The 18836-nt window shown below is 48.0% G+C and overlaps 1 protein-coding gene across 1 annotated transcript in view; it reads left to right on the forward strand.

Moving 5' to 3' along the window:
- The window catches only part of LOC149525494 (stonustoxin subunit alpha-like), a 39688-nt gene extending 23041 nt beyond the window's left edge, over positions 1-16647 (forward strand). Inside the window, exons 2-3 of the mRNA XM_089776037.1 lie at positions 13501-15564; positions 16643-16647. Of these exons, the coding sequence (XP_089632163.1) occupies positions 13501-15564; positions 16643-16647 (2069 nt within the window). The remainder of the gene's footprint in view (positions 1-13500; positions 15565-16642) is intronic.
- Positions 16648-18836: the final 2189 nt, after the last annotated feature.

The following is an 18836-nucleotide window of genomic DNA, read 5'->3' on the forward strand; positions in this document are numbered from 1 at the left end:
GGACTAATTTAACTACAACTACTTGAGAGAGATCTTGGAGTCATTGTGGAGAGTTCTCTGAACACACTTGCTCAGTGTGCAGCGGCAGGCAAAAAAGCAAACTGAATGTGAGGAATCATTACAAAAAGGATAGAGAATAAGACAGAAAATATCTTATTGCCTCTCTATAAAACCAGGGACTGCTCACATCCCAAATACTGAGTACAGATGTGGTTGCAACAGCTAAAAAAGATGTCTTGGCATTGGAAAAGATGTTTTGTTAGTCTTTAAGGTGCTGCAGGACTATCCATTGTTTTTTTAGTTTTCACAGACAAGGTCAGCTCCCAGACTATGCAACGCAGTATGGGAAGGAGGTGGGCTGCCCTCGTAGGAGAAAGAACAAGTTAAGAACTATTTAGAAAAGTTGGGCATACACAAATCCATGAGGCCAGATCTAAGGCATCCAAGGATGCTGACGGTGTCCGCTGATTTGACTGAAGAACCATTGGCCATTATCCTTGAACCTAGTGGTGATTGATCCATGGAACTACAGACTGGTCAGCCTCACTTCAGTCCCAGGAAAAATCATGGAGGGGATCCTCAAGGAATCCATTTTGAAGCACTTGGGAGGGGGGAAAGTGATCAGGAACAGTCTACATGGATTCACAAAGGGCAAATCATGTTTGACCAATCTGATTGCCTTCTATGACCAGTAACTGACTCAGTGGATATGGGGAAGTCAGTGGCTGTGATATACTTTAGCAAAGCTTTTGTGACAGTCTCCCACAGTGTTCTTGCCAGCAACTTAAGGAAGTATGGATTAAATCAATGGATTGTGAGATGGATAGAAAGCTGGCTAGATTATTGGGCCCAATGGGTAGTGATCAATGGCTTGATGTCTGGTTGGTGGTCTTTTTCAAGCAGAGTGCCCCAAGGATCAGTTCTAGGGTCAGTTTATTACAACATCTTCTTTAAGGATCTGGATGAGGGGATGGATTGCACCCTCAGCAAGTTTGGAGATGACACTAAGCTGGGGGGAGAGGTAGATACGCTAGAGGGCACGGATAGGGTCCAGAGTCACTTGGACAGATTGGAGATTTGGGCCAAAAGAAATCTGATGAGGTTCAACAAGGACAAGTGTAGAGTCCTGCACTTGGGATGGAATTATCAGAGGGGTAGCCGTGTTAGTCTGAATCTGCAAAAGCGGCGAGGAGTCCTGTGGCACCTTATAGACTAACTGAAGTGTAGGAGCATAAGGTTTCGTGGGCAAAGACGAAGTGGGTCTTTGCCCACAAAAGCTTATGCTCTTACACTTCAGTCAGTCTTTAAGGTGTCACAGGACTCCTCGCCGCTCTTGGGATGGAAGAATCCCAAGCATTGTTATAGGCTGGGGACCAACTGGCTAAGTAGCAGTTCTGTAGAAAAGGACCTGGGGGTTACAGTGGTGGAGAAGCTGGATAGGAGACAACAGGGTGCCCTTATAGCCAGGCAGACTAACTGCATATTGGGGTGCATTAGGAGGAGCAGTGCCAGCACATCTGTCGTGAACTGGGGGAGTGCTGACCAGCACCCGATTACTAAGAGTTTAAGTCAGGTACTTAAAGGTGTCAGCCAGGGGGCTGGGAGAGCCAATGGAGACAGAGGGTTTAAATTCGAATTGGATATAGATTCCCTGCCTGTTTTCTTTGTGTGGGAGTTTCATCAGGAGCTGAGAGACACAGAATGATTTAAACCCAGGCATGACTGCCATTCTCCCCTGCAGAATTCAGGGCATGGGAGCGGACTGAACAAGGACAAAATTAGAAGCGAGTACCAGAGAAATGAGTTTGGTTGCATTCAGGGTCAATTTTCTTTGTTTTGTGGATTGGTTTGAAGAGCTCTGTGTGGTGCTATGCCTCCCCTCCCCCTTACCTTCTAAGCACCGTGAGGAGATTTTTTCTCTGTTTTAATTTGTTTTCCTCAGTTGCTCTGTTACATCTAGCAACCAAGTCTGATTTATCAAGTTAATCTTTTGTTTTGTAATAAAAATCACTTCTTTTAGGGTGATGATTTGGTTCTTGTGTCCTGGAAGGTCGGTCTGGGTGTATCTGTATGCCTCTGACTGAGGGGCAGCCACTAGGGAGTGCAGCTTGGGTTTTTTTCTCTTTCTTTTTCAAGCTCTTTTGGGATAAAAGAGCTTGGGGTGCCTCTGGGAGTGATTACAAGTATTCACCCCCCCCCTTTTTCTAGGGGATCAAAGCACTTGATGGTGGCAGACAAATTCCAAAACCTGTGTATTAGGATTCTGGGGGAAGTTTTTGTAAGCAGAGCCTGTCAAGGCTAGGCTTAGGAGCTCTCTTGTGGACCCCCACCATCTGCATTCAGAGTACCAGAGTGGGGAACATCTACAGAAGTGATTATTCCTCCTTAATTTGGCACTGGGGAGGCCACATCTGGAGTATTGTGTCCAGTCCTGGGGCCTCCACTAAGGAAAGGATGTGGACGTATTGGAGAGGATCCAGCAGAGGCCAGCCAAAATGATTCGGGGGCTGGAGCATATGACCTATGAGGAGAGGCTGAGAGGTTTGGGCTTATTTAGTCTGGAGAAGAGAATCATGAGCACGGAGTTTGCAAGGCTTCCTCCTGGCCTTCCTGCAGCCTCTGCCTTTCCCGGAGGCCTCCTCCTGTGTGCTGGCCAGTGGGGGAGGTAGTGAGTAATGTGCATTGCCATGGGGAAGTCTAGGTTGGAAATTAGGAAAAACTACGTTGCCACGAGGGTGGGGAAGCACTGGGCTGGGTTTCCTAAGGAGGGGTGGAATCTCCATCCCTAAAGGTGTTCAAGTCCTGGCTTGACACAGCCCTGGCTGGGATGATGGTGTTGCGGGTGGTCCTGTTTTGGGCAGGGGGCTGAACTCAATGACCCTGAGGTCTCTGCCAACTCTCATCTTCTTTGAGTCTATGAAAATGTAAAGAAGCAAAATTGACAGCAAGTATTAAACACTTCAGACTTTTGTATGCTTTAAGAAATACCACGCAAATATGTACAGTTTAAACAGGCATTAATAATCAGGTGTAATAATCACATATAGTGCCACAGAACTGACTATAAGATCCAGTGAGATAAAAATTAAAGAAAGGATTCAGTAATTGGATAACATTCACATGCAGATGTGGAATACAACCGTTACAGGTCCAACCATGACAAGAAGAACCTGCCATGTTTATGGTGGGTACTCACCATAGCAATTGCTGAGATTTTTGTTAATCCCTGTGTGATGTAGTAGGCAAGGCATACACTGTGTTTGGGCTGTGGTTGACCCCTTCTGTCCTGTATCTGTAAGCACTGCCCAGCAGGACAGCTGCCTCAGGCCACATAGGCAAGGACCCAAACTGTCTGACCGATTGAGGGCAGGAGCTTCAGGGGGTAGCTGAGTTAGTCTGTTACAGAAAAAAACAACCAATGGTCCGGTAGCACTTTCTAGACTAACACAACATGTAGATGGGATCATGAGCTTTTGTGGGCACAGCCCAGTTCTTCAGATGACTGGAGTTATGACTAATGGATATGAAAATGCGAAATAAATAGAAGGGAAAGGGGGGGAGAGAATGATGTCTCCCACCCCCTTCTCTTTTCTTTTCAAAGTTGAAAAGTTGAGGGCAGAGAGGGAGACAATAGGAGGGAGGCGGAGACAAAAGCCGGGTGTCAGGGGAAGGGCAGTTCCTGCCTGGGAAACATGAAGGAAGAGCCTAAGCTGAGGGCTGAGGGGCTAGGAGTGATGGACCCTAACCAAAGGGGTCTGAGGCTGCCTAGCCCTGACTCCTGTAATCACACCTCTTCTGTGCTGTGCTGTATCCTGGAGAAGCAATAAATCCTCTCTATTCTACTGCTGGTGGAATCTATTCTTGCTGCTACAGGGGTGCAGGATCGGGGAGATCCCCGACACGCTGCCACACCCTGTCAGTGTCGACCCAAGTGCTGATAACCAGGGTCTCAGGTAGGCGCATCTACAAAGTCTCCGTTTGTTGGCATGAGACAAAGGCAGGAGCCTGAGAGGAAAGGCGGTTGGACTGATCCTGAATTTTCTCCTCAAGTTAGGGCGTGTTCGCTTGCTGCACTGGAGAGCGACATTCTGGCATTCGATTTAGCGCGTCTAGTGTAGCTCTATCAATTGAATGCTGAGGGAAGCTCTGGCCAGTGCCTGTACTCCTCTCAGTGGCAAGGAGTAAGGGAAGCAGAGGGAGCATTTGCTCTCATCGGACTCCCACTCTGAGGGCACCCCCAAGTTTGACATAAGGTAAGCCATGTATTCCTCCTCAGAAAACCAGCTTCCCTGGCATTCACATTGCCATGCATATCTTTGACTTCCAGCTTAGGAAAGAAGTAACAGAGACTCACTATTCTCCCTTGGATCATCTGATTTGTACTGTAAATAGCTCTTAACTCCTATTGCAGCATGTGGGTGTAGAATGTGTTCAGGGTTCATCCCTCTTATAGAATTCACCAAGTGATTCAACCACCAATTGTTTCCCCCAAGTCACCCTACCAGCAGAGAGTGTGAACATCCTGCAAAACAACAAGAGAGGTCTATGACAGGTGTCCTATTTTGCATTCCCACAACTGCGGTGTACAATGCAAAGACATCTGGGGGTGTGCATCCCCTGGTTCATAGGAGCTCAGCAAACTGTGCCACCTAGGAATGTTTTCATTGGCTATTGTGGGAAAACTGGTCCAGTATATGTCCAATCTCAGTCATCATATTTTTCCCAGACTAAAAAACACAGTTTTTCCAATCTTCCCTCACAGCTCATGTTTTCTAGACCTTTGATCATTTTTGTTGCTCTCCGCTAGACTTTGTCCAATTAGTCCACATCTTTCCCAAAATGTGGTGTCCAGAACTGAACACAAGACTCCAACTGAGGCCTAATCAGCAGAGTGGAAGAAATGCTTCTCATATCTTACAAAACTCCGGCTAAAAGATCCTGGAATGATGTTTGATTTTTATTTGGAACCGTGTCACACTGGTGACTCATAGTTGGCTCATGGTCCACTTTGACCCCTAGATCCCTTTCTGCAGGACTCCTTCCAAGACAGTCACTTCCCATTCTGTGTGTGTGAAATGCACGGTTCTTTCCTGAGTGGAGCACTTAGCATTTGTGCTCATTAAACTTCACCCTATTGACCTCAGACCATTCCTCCCATTTGTCCAGACCAGTTTGATTTATGCCCCTTGTCTCCAAAACACTTGCCAAAGCTCCCAGCTTGGTAACAGCCACAAACTTTAAAAGTATTGTGATACAGCAGCAGATTGATCATAGCCGGTGCCGAAAACTGGCCAGGCGCATGTCTGCCTACTGCTAAGGGCTCGTACCCCAATACTTCCAGAGGTTCCACAAGGCCCACCAACTGAAGCATTTATGGGTGAGAGTGTTAAAAATAACAAGGGCAAGTGTGAAGGCCAAAGGGTGAAGGTAGGGCACAAGAAGAGGACAGTGCCCACTGCTCCACGACAGTGTCAAGGGAGCCAACAGACACTGCCCAAGTGAACTCTGCCCAGACACGTGATCAAGGTACATGTGAGCCAGGATCTCCTGCATACCACAAAAGTGACAGGCTTTGGTAGGGGGTAAACTGGGCCTAGCACATACTCATACTCACGGCTCCGTGGAGGTGCTATTGGCTGATAGGCCCCACGGATGCAGTACAGACTGCCTGGGTTCCTCAGCATTGTTCCTTCTAACGGTTGTATGACCATGCGCAGAATGATATTTGTTATGTGCACCAATATGAAAGTGCTGTATCACATGACAGCAGCGGTGGATTTAGGGCAGGGTGAGCGGGGTGGCTGCCCCGGGCCCTGTGCTTCCCGAGGCCCCGCGCATGCGCCTTGTCAAAGGGGGGGCCCCGCGACACTCTCATCCGCCCCTGCATGACAGAAGTCATTCTGCACACAGAGAGTGTATCGGGGTGGAGCCGGATGGATGTGGTGTGAAAGGGTGCCCAGGGTGAAGGCTCTCTGCTGTGGCTGAGAATGAATGGTGTGGGGTGCAGGCTTCAGTGGGGAGAGAGGACTCCCTTTAGCCTCTCCCACAACAGCACCTTCGGGCCAGGTTAAGGATAATAGATGTTAGTGGATTTATACCTACATCCTCCCACTTCCCTGTCTATTTCACAGCCCTGACTACCAATAAGTGAGGGTATGTCTACACTACAGCGCTAATTCGAACTATCTTAGTTCGAATTAGTTAATTTGAACTAAGCTAATTCGAACGAACGGATCCAGACTAAAAAACTAGTTCGAATTAGCGTTTTGCTAATTCGAACTAGCATGTCCACATTAAGTGGACCCTGAACCAGGGTTAAGGAGGGCTGGAAGCAGTGCCAGCAGGGCATCAGAGGAGGATTTAGAGCGTGGAGCTGTTGCCTCAGGCTAGCCAAGGGCTGCACTTAAAGGGACCCGACCCCCACACCGGACAGACAGTTCTCAGGGATGCCCCGCTTGCAAAGCAGTCCTGGCTTGGATTGCCCGGAGTACCCACACTGGGCACATCACAGCACTCGGCCATCAGACCGGCTGCACTTGCCGTAGGCTGCCATCTGGGGAGAGAGGACAATCGGGGGGCTGCAGGAGAGCTTCCACCCCCAGAAGCCCACAGAGCCAGCCCAGTCCTCCCCATCGGGGGCTCGTGCCCCATTACTCCCTCACCTCCTTCCACTTACCCCTCCCTAGCCCCCCTTCCTGATGTACAAAATAAAGATAACTTGTGGTCAAAAATAGAATCTCTCTTTATTGAACAAAACTCGGGGAGACTGAGAAAAGGAGGTGGGAGAGGGGAAGAGAGAGGGTGGGAGAGGGGAGGGCAACTAAAATGATCAGGGGTTTGGAACAGGTCCCATATGAAGAGAGGCTAAAGAAACTGGGACTTTTCAGCTTTGAAAAGATGAGACTGAGGGGGGCTATGATAGAGGTCTATAAAAGCATGAGTGGAGTGGAGAGGGTGCATAAAGAAAAGTTCTTCATTAGTTCCCATAATAGAAGGACTAGAGGACACCAAATGTAATGAATGGGTAGCAGGCTTCAAACTAATAACAGAAAGTTTTTCTTCACAAAGCAAATAGTCAACCTGTGGAACTCCTTGCTGCAGGAGGCTGTGAAGGCTACAACTAGAACAGAGTTTAAAGAGAAGTTAGATAAATTCATGGAGGTTGGGTCCATGGAGTGCTATTAGCCGGGGGTAGAAATGGTGTCCCTGGCCTCTGTTTGTGGAAAGCTGGAGATGGATGGCACGACACAAATGGCTTGGTCATTGTCTTCAGTCCATCCCCTGCTGGGTATCTAATGTTGGCCGCTGTCGGCAGACAGGCTACTGGGCTAGATGGACCTTTGGTCTGACCCAGTACGGCCATTCTTATGTTTTTATGTTCTAAGCTCAGGGCTCAGGGTTGGGGTCTCACTGAACCAACTTGATTTTCATGCAAACCTGCTCCTGGGTGGCCAGGCTGGCAGCTCTCCTGCCCTACACGGCCGCTTTCCTGTGGCTAGTGCAGAGGTCGTGGACGTTGGAGACTTCCCCCCAAACCTCGATGAGGTCCATGATGTCCGCACTAGACCAGGCGGGCGCCCACCTCCTGCAGCCCTGGGCAGGCTCCCAGGAGCTGCCAGCCTGGTCCTGGGAAGAGGCGGAAGGCTGGGTGGCAGCGGGTGGCTGGTTCGTGACATGCCAGGTGCAGGATCTGCTGGCTGGGTGCTGGCAGGCTTGCACTTGGCACGGGCACCGTAGCCAGCCCGTGCCCCTTTAAGGCTGGGAGGGGGGTAGACGAGTTTCCCTGGTGGTGCCCAATGTGGCCACCAGGGCAAGCTGGGCAGAGCTAGCCTCCAGCTAGTTCGAATTAAGGGGCTACACAGCCCTTAATATGAACTAGTTAATTCGAACTAGGCGTTAGTCCTCGTGGAATGAGGTTTGCCTAGTTCGCATTAAGCTCTCCACTAGTTCGAATTAAGTTCGAACTAGTGGTTTGCCTGTGTAACACCTATCAAAGTTAATTCGAACTAATGGCTGTTAGTTCGAATTAACTTTGTAGTGTAGACATACCCTTAGAGTTAGTGGGGCCCTGTGCTCAGCTTCATTTTAGGGGCTCCCTTGCAGACCCAGCCAAGAAAAAGAACATTCACTCTTCCTGCCCCTCCCATTTTCATTCTTTTTTCTTCACACCCTCTTATATTATAATCAGAAGTAAATGAAAATAATGTGAGGTATCTTGATAGATTTTGTACTCTAACTTTTTCTCACGGCTTATGGACTAATAAACATGTAGCTTTGATCATGAGCTTTTGTGGGCACAACCCACTTCTTCAGATGAGTGGAGTTAGGGGGTCCTGAATACAAATAAATAGCAGAGAAGAGAGGAAAAAGGGAGGGAAAGAAAAGCAAACATATGGGGGGAATTATGGTCAATTAGTATGTCCGTGTTAAATGAGCCTAGGGGTATGCCTACACTGCAGTGTTTTTTCCAGAATTAAAGCCATTATTTCAGAAAAACAATACCTGTGTCCACACTGCAATAGCGTTATTTCAACAAAAAGTCAAAATGACGGAGGGCTTTTTCCAAAGGCGGTAAACCTCTTTGTACAAGGAATAACACTTTTTCCAAAAAACCTTTTTCAGAAAAAGGTGTGCGTGGACGTGGAAGAGGGAGTTCTGTCGAAAAAAGGCTGCCGGCAGCTCTTAAAGCTGCAGGCACCCAGGACAAGGCTTTTGGCAAGAAGCAGGCCCGGCGAACTGCAAGTCACCACATGTCTGCAAGTTACACAGTTGCAGGCACCCATGTCAGAGCCACAGCCCCCCCAGGAGCCCACTGGCCCTCACAGGTAGCATGCCCAGGGCTCCCAGGAGCCTGCCAGAGGCTGGAAAAGGCATGCTCCATCCTGGTCTGAGGTGGAGATCCTGGCCCTCCCTGAGGAGTGGGCCGAGGAGGAGACCCTCCAGGATCTCCCCTCCAGATGAAAGAATGTGCACATCTACGGCCACATGGCCAACAGCCTGGCCACGAGGGGCCACCACAGGACCCTTGAGCAGGTGAGGAGCAAAGTAACAGAGGTCCGGCAGGGCTACGCCATGGCCAGGGAGAGTAGCTCTCACTCCAGAGCAGGACCCCACTCCTGCCCCAACTACAATGAGCTTTGCCACATCCTGAGGAGTGATGCAGCCCCTTCCCACCTGCTGGTTGTGGACTTGGGACTGGAGACACCTGTCACCATGCGCTCGGGGGTCCCAGCCCACAAGGAGCAGAGGGAGGACGAGTTGAAGCTGGAGGAGGAGGACGAGACAGCCAGCACAGTGACCATGCCCACCTCAGAGCCGGTACCCCAGGGCTTGGATGTTTCCCAGGAGTCCTCCAAGGCGGGGGAGGGATGAGCAGGTGAGTGCTCTTAGTGTGTCTCACACACACAGGGTTGGGGGTGGTGGGTGTTATGGGGCTATGGGTCAATCATTGCTCGGCCTGGCCCTCTTGCTGCAGGCTGTGCATGTGGATGCCAGTGCAGTGCCAGTCCGTACCACGCAGCCTCAGGAGGCAGCCCTAGAGCACTGGTAGGCTCCTGCTCACATGCTCTGGGAAGGCCACACACACTTCTGATTCCCCTGCGGGGGACACTCTCTCACCACCAGCCTCTGCTGGAAGGAGGCTGGGGACAAGGGCACACACACCCATACACAGACTCTGGAGTGCTGCACACAGCACACAGGCATGCCTGCACGCTCAAGGCACCACCCGGTCCTGGGGACAGCACTGCCAGGCACAATTTTGTGTGTGGCACCGATGGAAGCCCAGGCTGCTCAAGGCTCCTCTCCCGGCCATTGGATCCCAGTGTGGCTGGACACTTCCTGTGCCTGCTTGTCCTTGGGACAGGGGAGCATGGAAAGCATGGTCCCCTGGGCACCTCTGGGCCCCTCTGAGGCAGGGCCCACTGTCCAGGCTCCACATGGCCTTGTTCCTGGGACGTCTCCGTCCTCTGGCCTGAAGACTGTTGCTCTCAGCTCACAATGGAGGGTAAGGCCTCAGGGACAGCATTTCCAGGGATTACTGACCACCTCTCTTTGTTCTCCCCAGCAGGACCAGCCGTGACTGTGGGGGTGATCACCACTAGCCGAGCCAGCCACCTGACCTCGAGGGAGCTGCAGGCACTTATCCATCCTCCAGGATATGCAGCAGAACCTGGCCCAGATGGTCCAAGATGACACCCAATGGTGGGCCTAAATGTAGACTGAGCTAGTGCAGCAGGACTGCAACATCTGTGTGTCTGTCCAGGAGATGATGGTGTACACGGCTCCAGTCCCAGTCCCTGCTCCTGTCCCTGCTCCAGCCACTCCTCCCCTGTCATGCTTGATGTCCCTCCAGCCCCCCCTACTTCCTATCCCTCTGTTCTCCCTGGACCCTCCCACCCCCGAGGGTCTCCAAGGTCCCTTGACCCAAATGGATATTCCAGCGGCACCATGTGCCACTCTCAGCCCCAGCTCTGAGCCCTCCATCCTTCCCATATCCAGGTTCTCAGCCATCCTCCACCCCAGTTACTTATTAATAAAATACAAAGATTTTTTTAAACACAAAACTGGTGTGTTTATTGAGTCTACAAGGAAGGGCGGAAGGGAGGGGCTGTGGTGGGAAAGGCATGGGGGGCAAGGCAAAGCCCCTAGTAAGAGGTCCTGGGGAGAGTTATTGGGGTCCTTCAGAGAAACTCTGGGTCCAGGCCTCCCCAGTGCACACCCCTCCCCACCCACCTCCAATGGGCCTGCTGGATAGCAACTGCGCATAGCTGCTGAAAGAGCCGATCTTGCTTAAACTTTGTTTTTTCACCTTGAGGTTCTTTTTAATCACTTCCCTGTGGTGAAGTCGCAGCTACTGTCTCCTAGCAGTGTCTAGCCTGCAGGCTTCTTTTGGAAGAAACCTTTCCAGAAGAGATCTTCTGGAAAAACGTCTTTGGAAAGAGAGAATCTACACATGGACACTATCTTGCATTTAAGCTGTAATTACTATGGACGGAGTGACCACGAGGGCACCTGTGCTTTTTCCTCTTTCCTCTTCTTTCGAAAGAACTCCCTCTTCCCCCTTATTTGGCTCTGATGAGGCCACATCTGGAGTATTGTGTCCAGTTCTGGGCCCCCCACGACAAAAAGGATGTGGACGCATTGGAGAGGGTCCAGCGGAGGGCAACCAAAATGATTAGGGGGCTGGAGCATATGACCTACGAGGAGAGGCTGAGGGACTTGGGTCTGTTTAGTCTGCAGAAGCGAAGAGTGAGGGGGGATTTGAGAGCAGCCTTCAACTTCCTGAAGGGAGGTTCCAAAAAGGATGGAGAGAGGCTGTTCTCAGTAGTGACAGATGGCAGAACAAGGAGCAATGGTCTCAAGTTACAGTGGGGGAGGTCTAGGTTGGATATTAGGAAAAACTATTTCCCTAGGAGGGTGGTGAAGCACTGGGATGGGTTCCCTAGGGAGGGGGTGGAGTCTCCATCCCTAGAGGTGTTTAAGTCTCGGCTTGACAAAGCCCTGGATGGGTTGATTTTGTTGGAATTGGTCCTGCCTAGAGCAAGGGGCTGGACTTGATGACCTTCTGGGGTCTCTTCCAGTTCTATGGTTCTATGATTCCCCATCCACCCGCGCCTTTTTCTGAAAGAGCTCTTTCACAAAAAGGCTTCTTCCTCATAGAAAGAAGATTACCAATGTTAGGAAAACCCCTCTGTTATTTCAATTTTTTGTTGTAAGAAGGCAATGGCAGTCTGGACGTAAGTGAAGTTTTTTCAGAAAAAGAGCCTCTGCTAACTGTCCCCCCTACTGTCCTCTGTAAACAGTTCCTTTTCCCCCCTGCATTTTATTTGGCACATCAGTGAAAACTTTATGTGCTACTTCTCTCTCCTGGGCAATTAGAATAATAAAACATAGAATCCTGGGGCTGGAGGAGACCTCAGGAGTCAGCGAGTCCTACCTCCTACCCAAAACAGGACCAACCCCAACTAAATCAACCCAGCCAGGGCTTTGATAAGCTGAGACTTGAACACCTCTAGGGATGGAGACTCCACTACTTCCCTAGGTAACCCATTCCAGTGCTTCCCCACCCTCCTAGTGAAATAGTTTTTCCTAATATCCAACCTGGACCTCTCCCACTGCCACTTGAGACCATTGCTCCTTTTTCTGTCGTCTGTAACATCTGAGAAGGAATAACTTTAATTCGAACTATCTAGTCCATGCTGTGTGTAGCCGCGGGCAGGTAATTCGAACTAAGGGGCATTTAAAAATGGTGGCACCCAGGAACATGCAAATAAAGCCTGGGATATTTAAATCCCAGGCTTCATCTGCAAGTTCAAATGACTATATTAGCCACCCTAGTTCGAACTAGGGTGGCAGTGTAGACATACCCTAACGTGCTGCAAGACTTGTGTTGTTTTTAAGTTTTTCTAGTTACAGACTAACGGGGCTACCCCTCTGAGGGATGATTAAAGTCCCCCATGAAAACAAGGTCCTGTGCCATGGAAGTTTCTCTTAGTTGTCTGAAGATATCCTTGTCGGCCTTCTCCACCTAATCTGATCTATGGCAGACATCCACCACAACATCACCCCATTAGCTCCTGCCTCTAAACATAACCCAAAGATTCTCAATGGGATTTCCTCCCACTTTATAGTGGAGTTCTGAGCAATCATAGTGCTCTCTTAATACAGTGCAATTTCTCCTCCTTTTCTCTTCCCTACTTTTCCTTCCTGAACAGTTTACATCCTAGGGATACCTCATATGTCATAGTACGCATTTAAAGTTCTTTCTGCTTATTCCTCATCCTTGCATGGTGTACAGTTGTGACGTAGTGGGGGTGCTGTCTGCTGTGTAACCCGGGGATCCCCTGCGCTGTGAGATGTGATTCCCACTGACTCACCCACATGTGAATTGGCCCAGACATCTAGTCCCAGACTGAGCTGTTAGCAAAGATTTTCCCAGGGAGAGAGACAAAGGAAGGGAGGTGGAGATGGCCAGGGTCTGGGAGCAAGGCAGATTTCAGCTAGAAGGAAACCATGAAGGGGACAGACTATGGAGGGGGTTGGGAGTCTAGGGATCTAGACACCCCATCTCAAGGGGTCTGAGGCATCCTGACCCTGACTCCTGTAACCACATCTGTGCTGTGCTATACCCTGGAGAAGCAGGAAACCCTCTCTAGTCTACTGGTTGGCAGAGTCTGTTCTGGCTGCTACGGGGGTGCAGGCTTGGGGGAACCCCAATGCACTGTCACAACAAATAAGTAAGACCCTGATTTGATTTTGCCTCCAAGTTCTTCCTTACTTCCCCTTTATCCTTATTATTATAGTCCATGTTAAATAGAGAGATGGATGGACAGAGATTCTAAGGGTATGAGATTCGGCACAAAGCTTTTCAACCTTTAGTACAGGTAGTTTTTTGCTTATGATGTTCTTAATTTCAAAATAATTTTAGTACATGACATTGAAAATATTTCTCATTCTCTCCAGTACTCACTGACTATGTGTTTGGTTGGAATTTTCCAGGTGTCACTTTATGGGGTATCGTGGTACTTAAGAATGACGTGAAGACAACGCCAAGTCCCACGACTGAATTCCAGATCATAGCGTCTGACACCATGGAAGATAAGGCCTCTGCCCTCAGACTCTCTGGATCCCTGAAGGCCAGTGTCCTGGCCGGGCTGGTGGAAGTAGGTGGAGCTGCCACATTTTTCAATGATACCAAGAAATCAAAAAATCAAGCTCGAGTTGCTCTCCACTACTCAGTGACAACCAGGTATGAGGAGATGACTATCAGGCAGCCAGGGACTGAGAGCGACCCTTATCGTACTGTCTTTGACCAAGGCACGGCCACCCACGTGGTCACAGCTGTGCTGTATGGGGCACAGGCTTTCTTCGTGTTTGAGCAGGAAGTTTCTTCATCAGAGAATGTGAGAGAGGTAGAGGGGGAAATTAAACTGATGATTCAAAAATTAAGAAAAGTTTCTGGAGGAGCAAGAGTCTCTGGGGAAAAAAGAGACAAGGAAACGGACAACACGGAAAATCTCAGTTGCAAATTTTATGGTGATTTTGCTCTGGAGAACAATCCGGTTACTTATCAAGATGCCCTGGGAATTTACTCGTCTCTCCCTAAGCTGCTTGGTGACTCTGGGGAAAAGGCTGTACCAGTGCGCGTCTGGCTGTACCCCCTGAGCAGGCTGGATCCCAGAGCTTCTCAACTGGTGCGTGAGATCAGCTCGGTGCTGGTTCATGATGCACAAAGTGCCCTGAAGCACATGACTGAGTGCGATGTCCAGTGCAATGACATGGAGAAGAACAGAGCGGCTACAGCCTTCCCCAAGATTGGGAGGAAAATCCAGCAGTTCAGAGACCTGTGCAAACAGCACAGACAGAGCTTCCAGGAAGAGCTCGCGAGAACCTTGCCTTCGATCCGTGGGGGTGACACAGAAGAGGCTCTGGTGGAGATTTTAACCAGCAAAGAGCAGTCGCCATTCAGTGCCCAGCGACTCAATGAATTTCTGGATAAGAAGCAGGAAGAGCTGGATTTTGTCAGTTCCTACCTTGCTGAGCTGGAGGAAGTGGAAGTCGTATCCTCCAGGAGTGAACTACAACGTGTAGTTCTCAGCTCCAAGCACGACTTCGTGGTGTCTCTCATGCTCACTTCACTGCACGACGAGGAAGCCTATTTCTCAGAACTGAACCTGTGGCTGCGGAGACAATTTGTGAAGAAAACTCAATATCCAGCCCTTGCCAGTCCTGCTGGTGAGACGCCAAACTCCGCACAGTGGTTTGAGAATGACGAGATAAGAAGAAAAGCGCGACAAGCCGTAAAGTCCTTCTCTGACTTTGCCCGTGCCAATGAATCTAACAGGAAGACCCGGTTCATTGTGGCCTCTGTTCCAGACAAGGACAATCCAGGTGCTTCCATTTACCTGTATGTGGATGGAGAGCTGCTCAGCACCAACTTCCAGCCTCCATCAAAGCCTCTTCCTCCTTCATGTGATGGAGTCCGACATGACCGTGTGCAGCTCACGCTGAAACCGGCAGCCTATGTCAGGGCTGAGATATGCGGCTACCGGGCAGAGTACAGACTTGTCGGGCAGGAGAACTGGGTGGCTGTGAATGTCAGTAACACACAAGAGACACTCACAGTAACAGGGCTCCGTCCAAACACCCAGTACCAGTTCCGATACGCAGCAGTGAGCAAACCAGGGCTCAGCGAGAGCAGCGACGTGAGCGACACAGTGAAGACGCTTCCTCCTACCAGCCCCCCTGGGAAACCTGCAGCAGCAACTGTAGACTCATCAGCCATCACCCTGACCTGGAAGAGTCCACGTGTCATTGGAGATGGAGTCAGTGTAAGTGAGTACAAGGTGCAATACAGAGAGGAGGCTGGAGATACCAGACGTGAGGGGAAAGATAACTGGCTGGAACAAAGGACAGGACAGAGAACCGAGTCCTGCACCATAGATGGACTGAGGCCTCAGACGCCCTACAGATTCCGGGTGTCGGCTGTGAGTGCAGATGGGGCTGTGAGTGACCCAAGTGAGGAGACCTCTATTTCAACTCCAAAGGTGAGGGAAAATATAAGTAAATTGCATAGGATTTACCCAAATACTCATTTCCAACATCACCTGCTTTCCCCTTCTTTTCATCCTGGTGTTTGTACAAGTGTGACTTCCAGTCCATAAGTGATGATGACTTTTCCTCTACTCCAGCTTCTCCTCTCCCCCCACATTTCCCTCTTCTGCACCGATTTAGCCATTGTGTCTCCTCTCTGCACTATTCACTACCATTATTTCCTTCGTCCCTTCACACACCACTGGGTCTGCTCTCCAGCCCCCAAGCTCTTACACTCCTGGCATGTGCTTTCTCTGGCTGAAGTATCTGGTAGAAATCAGCCACCGTGCTGACATGCTCCACTACAAGTTCATTCTGTCTTCCTCCATCTCTGCCATCTTCTGGCCAAGCATCAGAACTTCAGTCTCATTGAACCCCATGCTCACAAAGTGGGCTCATTTGGGCACAGCCGAATGCAAGGTCATAAACCAGTAGAGTTGCAGAAGTCAATGTTCATGGTTTTGTCATTCCAGTGGAAAATATTGATATTTGTCTTCAAGCATTTTTTTCTATTTCCATCTAGTTAAATGTTCACAGCTGTGCAAAATTATGGTGGGGGCCCAACATCACATGGCAAATTATAGAAGTAAATGTGTTTATATCAACTCTCATAAGATGTCAAAGTAATTTTTTTTTACTGTATCTGTCTGTAAATTTCTGTTGTCCATGGAAATATTTGTATTTACTGTACACATTGAAATCAATGTTTGCCAATGTTTAATGATAACAGTCTTATCATTGTAAGTCTAGTTATCCAGGAACAAAGGGCCAACCATAGATTCCTACATTGCAAGAACAGAAGGGACCACTCTGACCTTCTATATAGCACATGCTAGAGAACTTCCCCAGAATAACACCTAGAGCAGAGCTTTCAGAAAACATCCAATACTCACTTAAAAATTGTCAGTGATGGAGGATCCACCAGGATCCTTCATATAGTGCTCCCAGGGCTAATTATAAAATGTTAAAATATACAACTTATTTCCAGTTTGAATATGTCTAGCTTCGACTTTCAGCCCCTGAATCCTGTTATACCTTTCTCTGCTAGATTGAAGAGTCCATTGTTAAATACTTGTTCAACACATAGATGTTTATACTGTAATCAAGTACCCCCTTAACCTTTCCTTTCTTCGGATTAAGAGATTGAGCTCTTAGATTCTCTCACTATAAGAGAGGTTTCCTAATAATTTAATCATTGTATTGACTCTTCTCTTAACCTTCTCCCATTGAACGTTCTTCATGAACTGTCACTACAGTTGGATGCTTCAGAGGGTAGCTATGATAGTCAGTAACTGGAAAAACTTAAAAAACCAATTAATAGTCTTGCAGCATCTTCAAGACTCACAAAACATGTAGCTTTCATGAGTACAACCCACTTCTTCAGATGAAACTACGATTGGACTCGACATTTCATCAATGGTTGCACTAAGCCAAATACAGAGGTAAAATAATCTCTTATTTGAGATCCACTGTTTATGCAACACAGTCTCTCTTTAGATCTTTTTAACCTGAAAGCAGGTACAATTCCATGGGCAAGTTAGTGATTGACAGATAAGATAGAATGTCATTTAATTCATAAAAAAATCTATAGAATCATAATTTCAGTGTTATCATTTCCTGTGAGTGGCAGTGAAGTCATGCCTCAGGTCCTCCAGTTACTGGAAGTGTTAAAAATGCACTATCCTTAGAATAGGGTTGAACTATGTATTATTTCAAAGCCCTTTCTTCCATGAACACAATGGTACCAAACATGATAAACCAAGGGTATGTCTGCATTGCAAGCCTATTTCAGGATACTGGAGCTATCCCAAAATAGCTACCCTGAGTTTACACAAGCTGCCCAATATTTCAAAACATTTTTTGAAATGATAGGCATGCTATTTCGCCATCCTGGCAGTACTTGTTGTATGAGGAGTAAAGGATGACTCAAAATAGCATCTTATTTAGAAATCTGGTGCTGTGTAGATGCACCAAATTTCAAAATAAGCTATTCTGAAATAGATTCAAAATAATATACGCAATTTGTGTAGCACAAATTGTGTATCTTGTTTCAAGTTTAAGATGCAGTGTACATGCACCATAAGAAAACTGACTTAGATATATATTACAAAAAATGTTTTAATTATTTTATAAATAATTCTTTAACATAGTCCCAGAACTAAACTGTGGCTCTCAACTGAAAGTACTATGCTATCAATTAATGCTAAGGCCATGAAACCTAAAAAATTATTTGATGTTACTGTGTAATATACATTACATGAGTGCTTCAGTATGATCTGCTATCTGTGTGTTTGATTATTAGCTTTGTTTATTATGCCAAAAGAGATGCATTGTGGCACTGGTGAAGATGTCAGCAGTTAGAAATTACTTGAATCCATGAGCAAATGATATGCACACAGTTACATAGCATACATTATATAACATAAGGTCAACCCCAAAATAATGTATTACAAAATTCAAAGAATACTACGACTGGAAGAGACCCCGAGAGGTCATCGAGTTCAGTCCCCTGCCCCTCATGGCAGAACCAAGTACTGACTAGACCATCCCTGACAGACATGTATCTAACCTACTCTTAACTATCTCCAGTGATGGAGAGTCCACAACCTCCCCAGGCAATGTATTCCGGTGTTTCATCACCCTGACAGTTAGGAACTTTTTCCTAATATCCAACCTAAACCTCCCTTGCTGCAGTTTAAGCCCATTGCTTCTTGTTCTAGCCCCAGAGGCCAAGATGAATAAATTTTCTCCCTCCTCCTTATGACACCCTTTTAGATACCTGAAAATGGCTGTCATGTCCCCCCTCAATCTTCTCTTCTCTAAACTAAACAAACCCAATTCTTTCAGCCTTCCCTCATAGCTCATGTTCTCTAGACCGTTAATCATTCTCGTTGCTCTTCTCTGGACCCTCTCCAATTTCTCCACAAATTTCTTGAAATGCGGTGCCCAGAACTGGAAACAATACTCCAACTGAGGCCAAATCAGCACAGAGTAGAGCGGAAGAATGACTTCTCGTGTCTTGCTCTAAACACACCTGTTAATGCATCCCAGAATCATGTTTGCTTTCTTTGCAACAGCATCACACTGCTGACTCATATTCAGCTTGTGGTCCACTATAACCCCTAGATCTCTTTCTGCCATACACCTTCCTAGACAGTCGCTTCCCATTCTGTATGTGTGAAACTGATTGTTCCTTCCTAAGTGGAGCATTTTGCATCTGTCTTTATTAAACTTAATCCTGC

The sequence above is a fragment of the Pelodiscus sinensis genome, chromosome 2, assembly GCF_052426305.1.
Source record: "Pelodiscus sinensis isolate ZL-2025 chromosome 2, ASM5242630v1, whole genome shotgun sequence".
Lineage (NCBI taxonomy): Eukaryota > Metazoa > Chordata > Testudines > Trionychidae > Pelodiscus > Pelodiscus sinensis.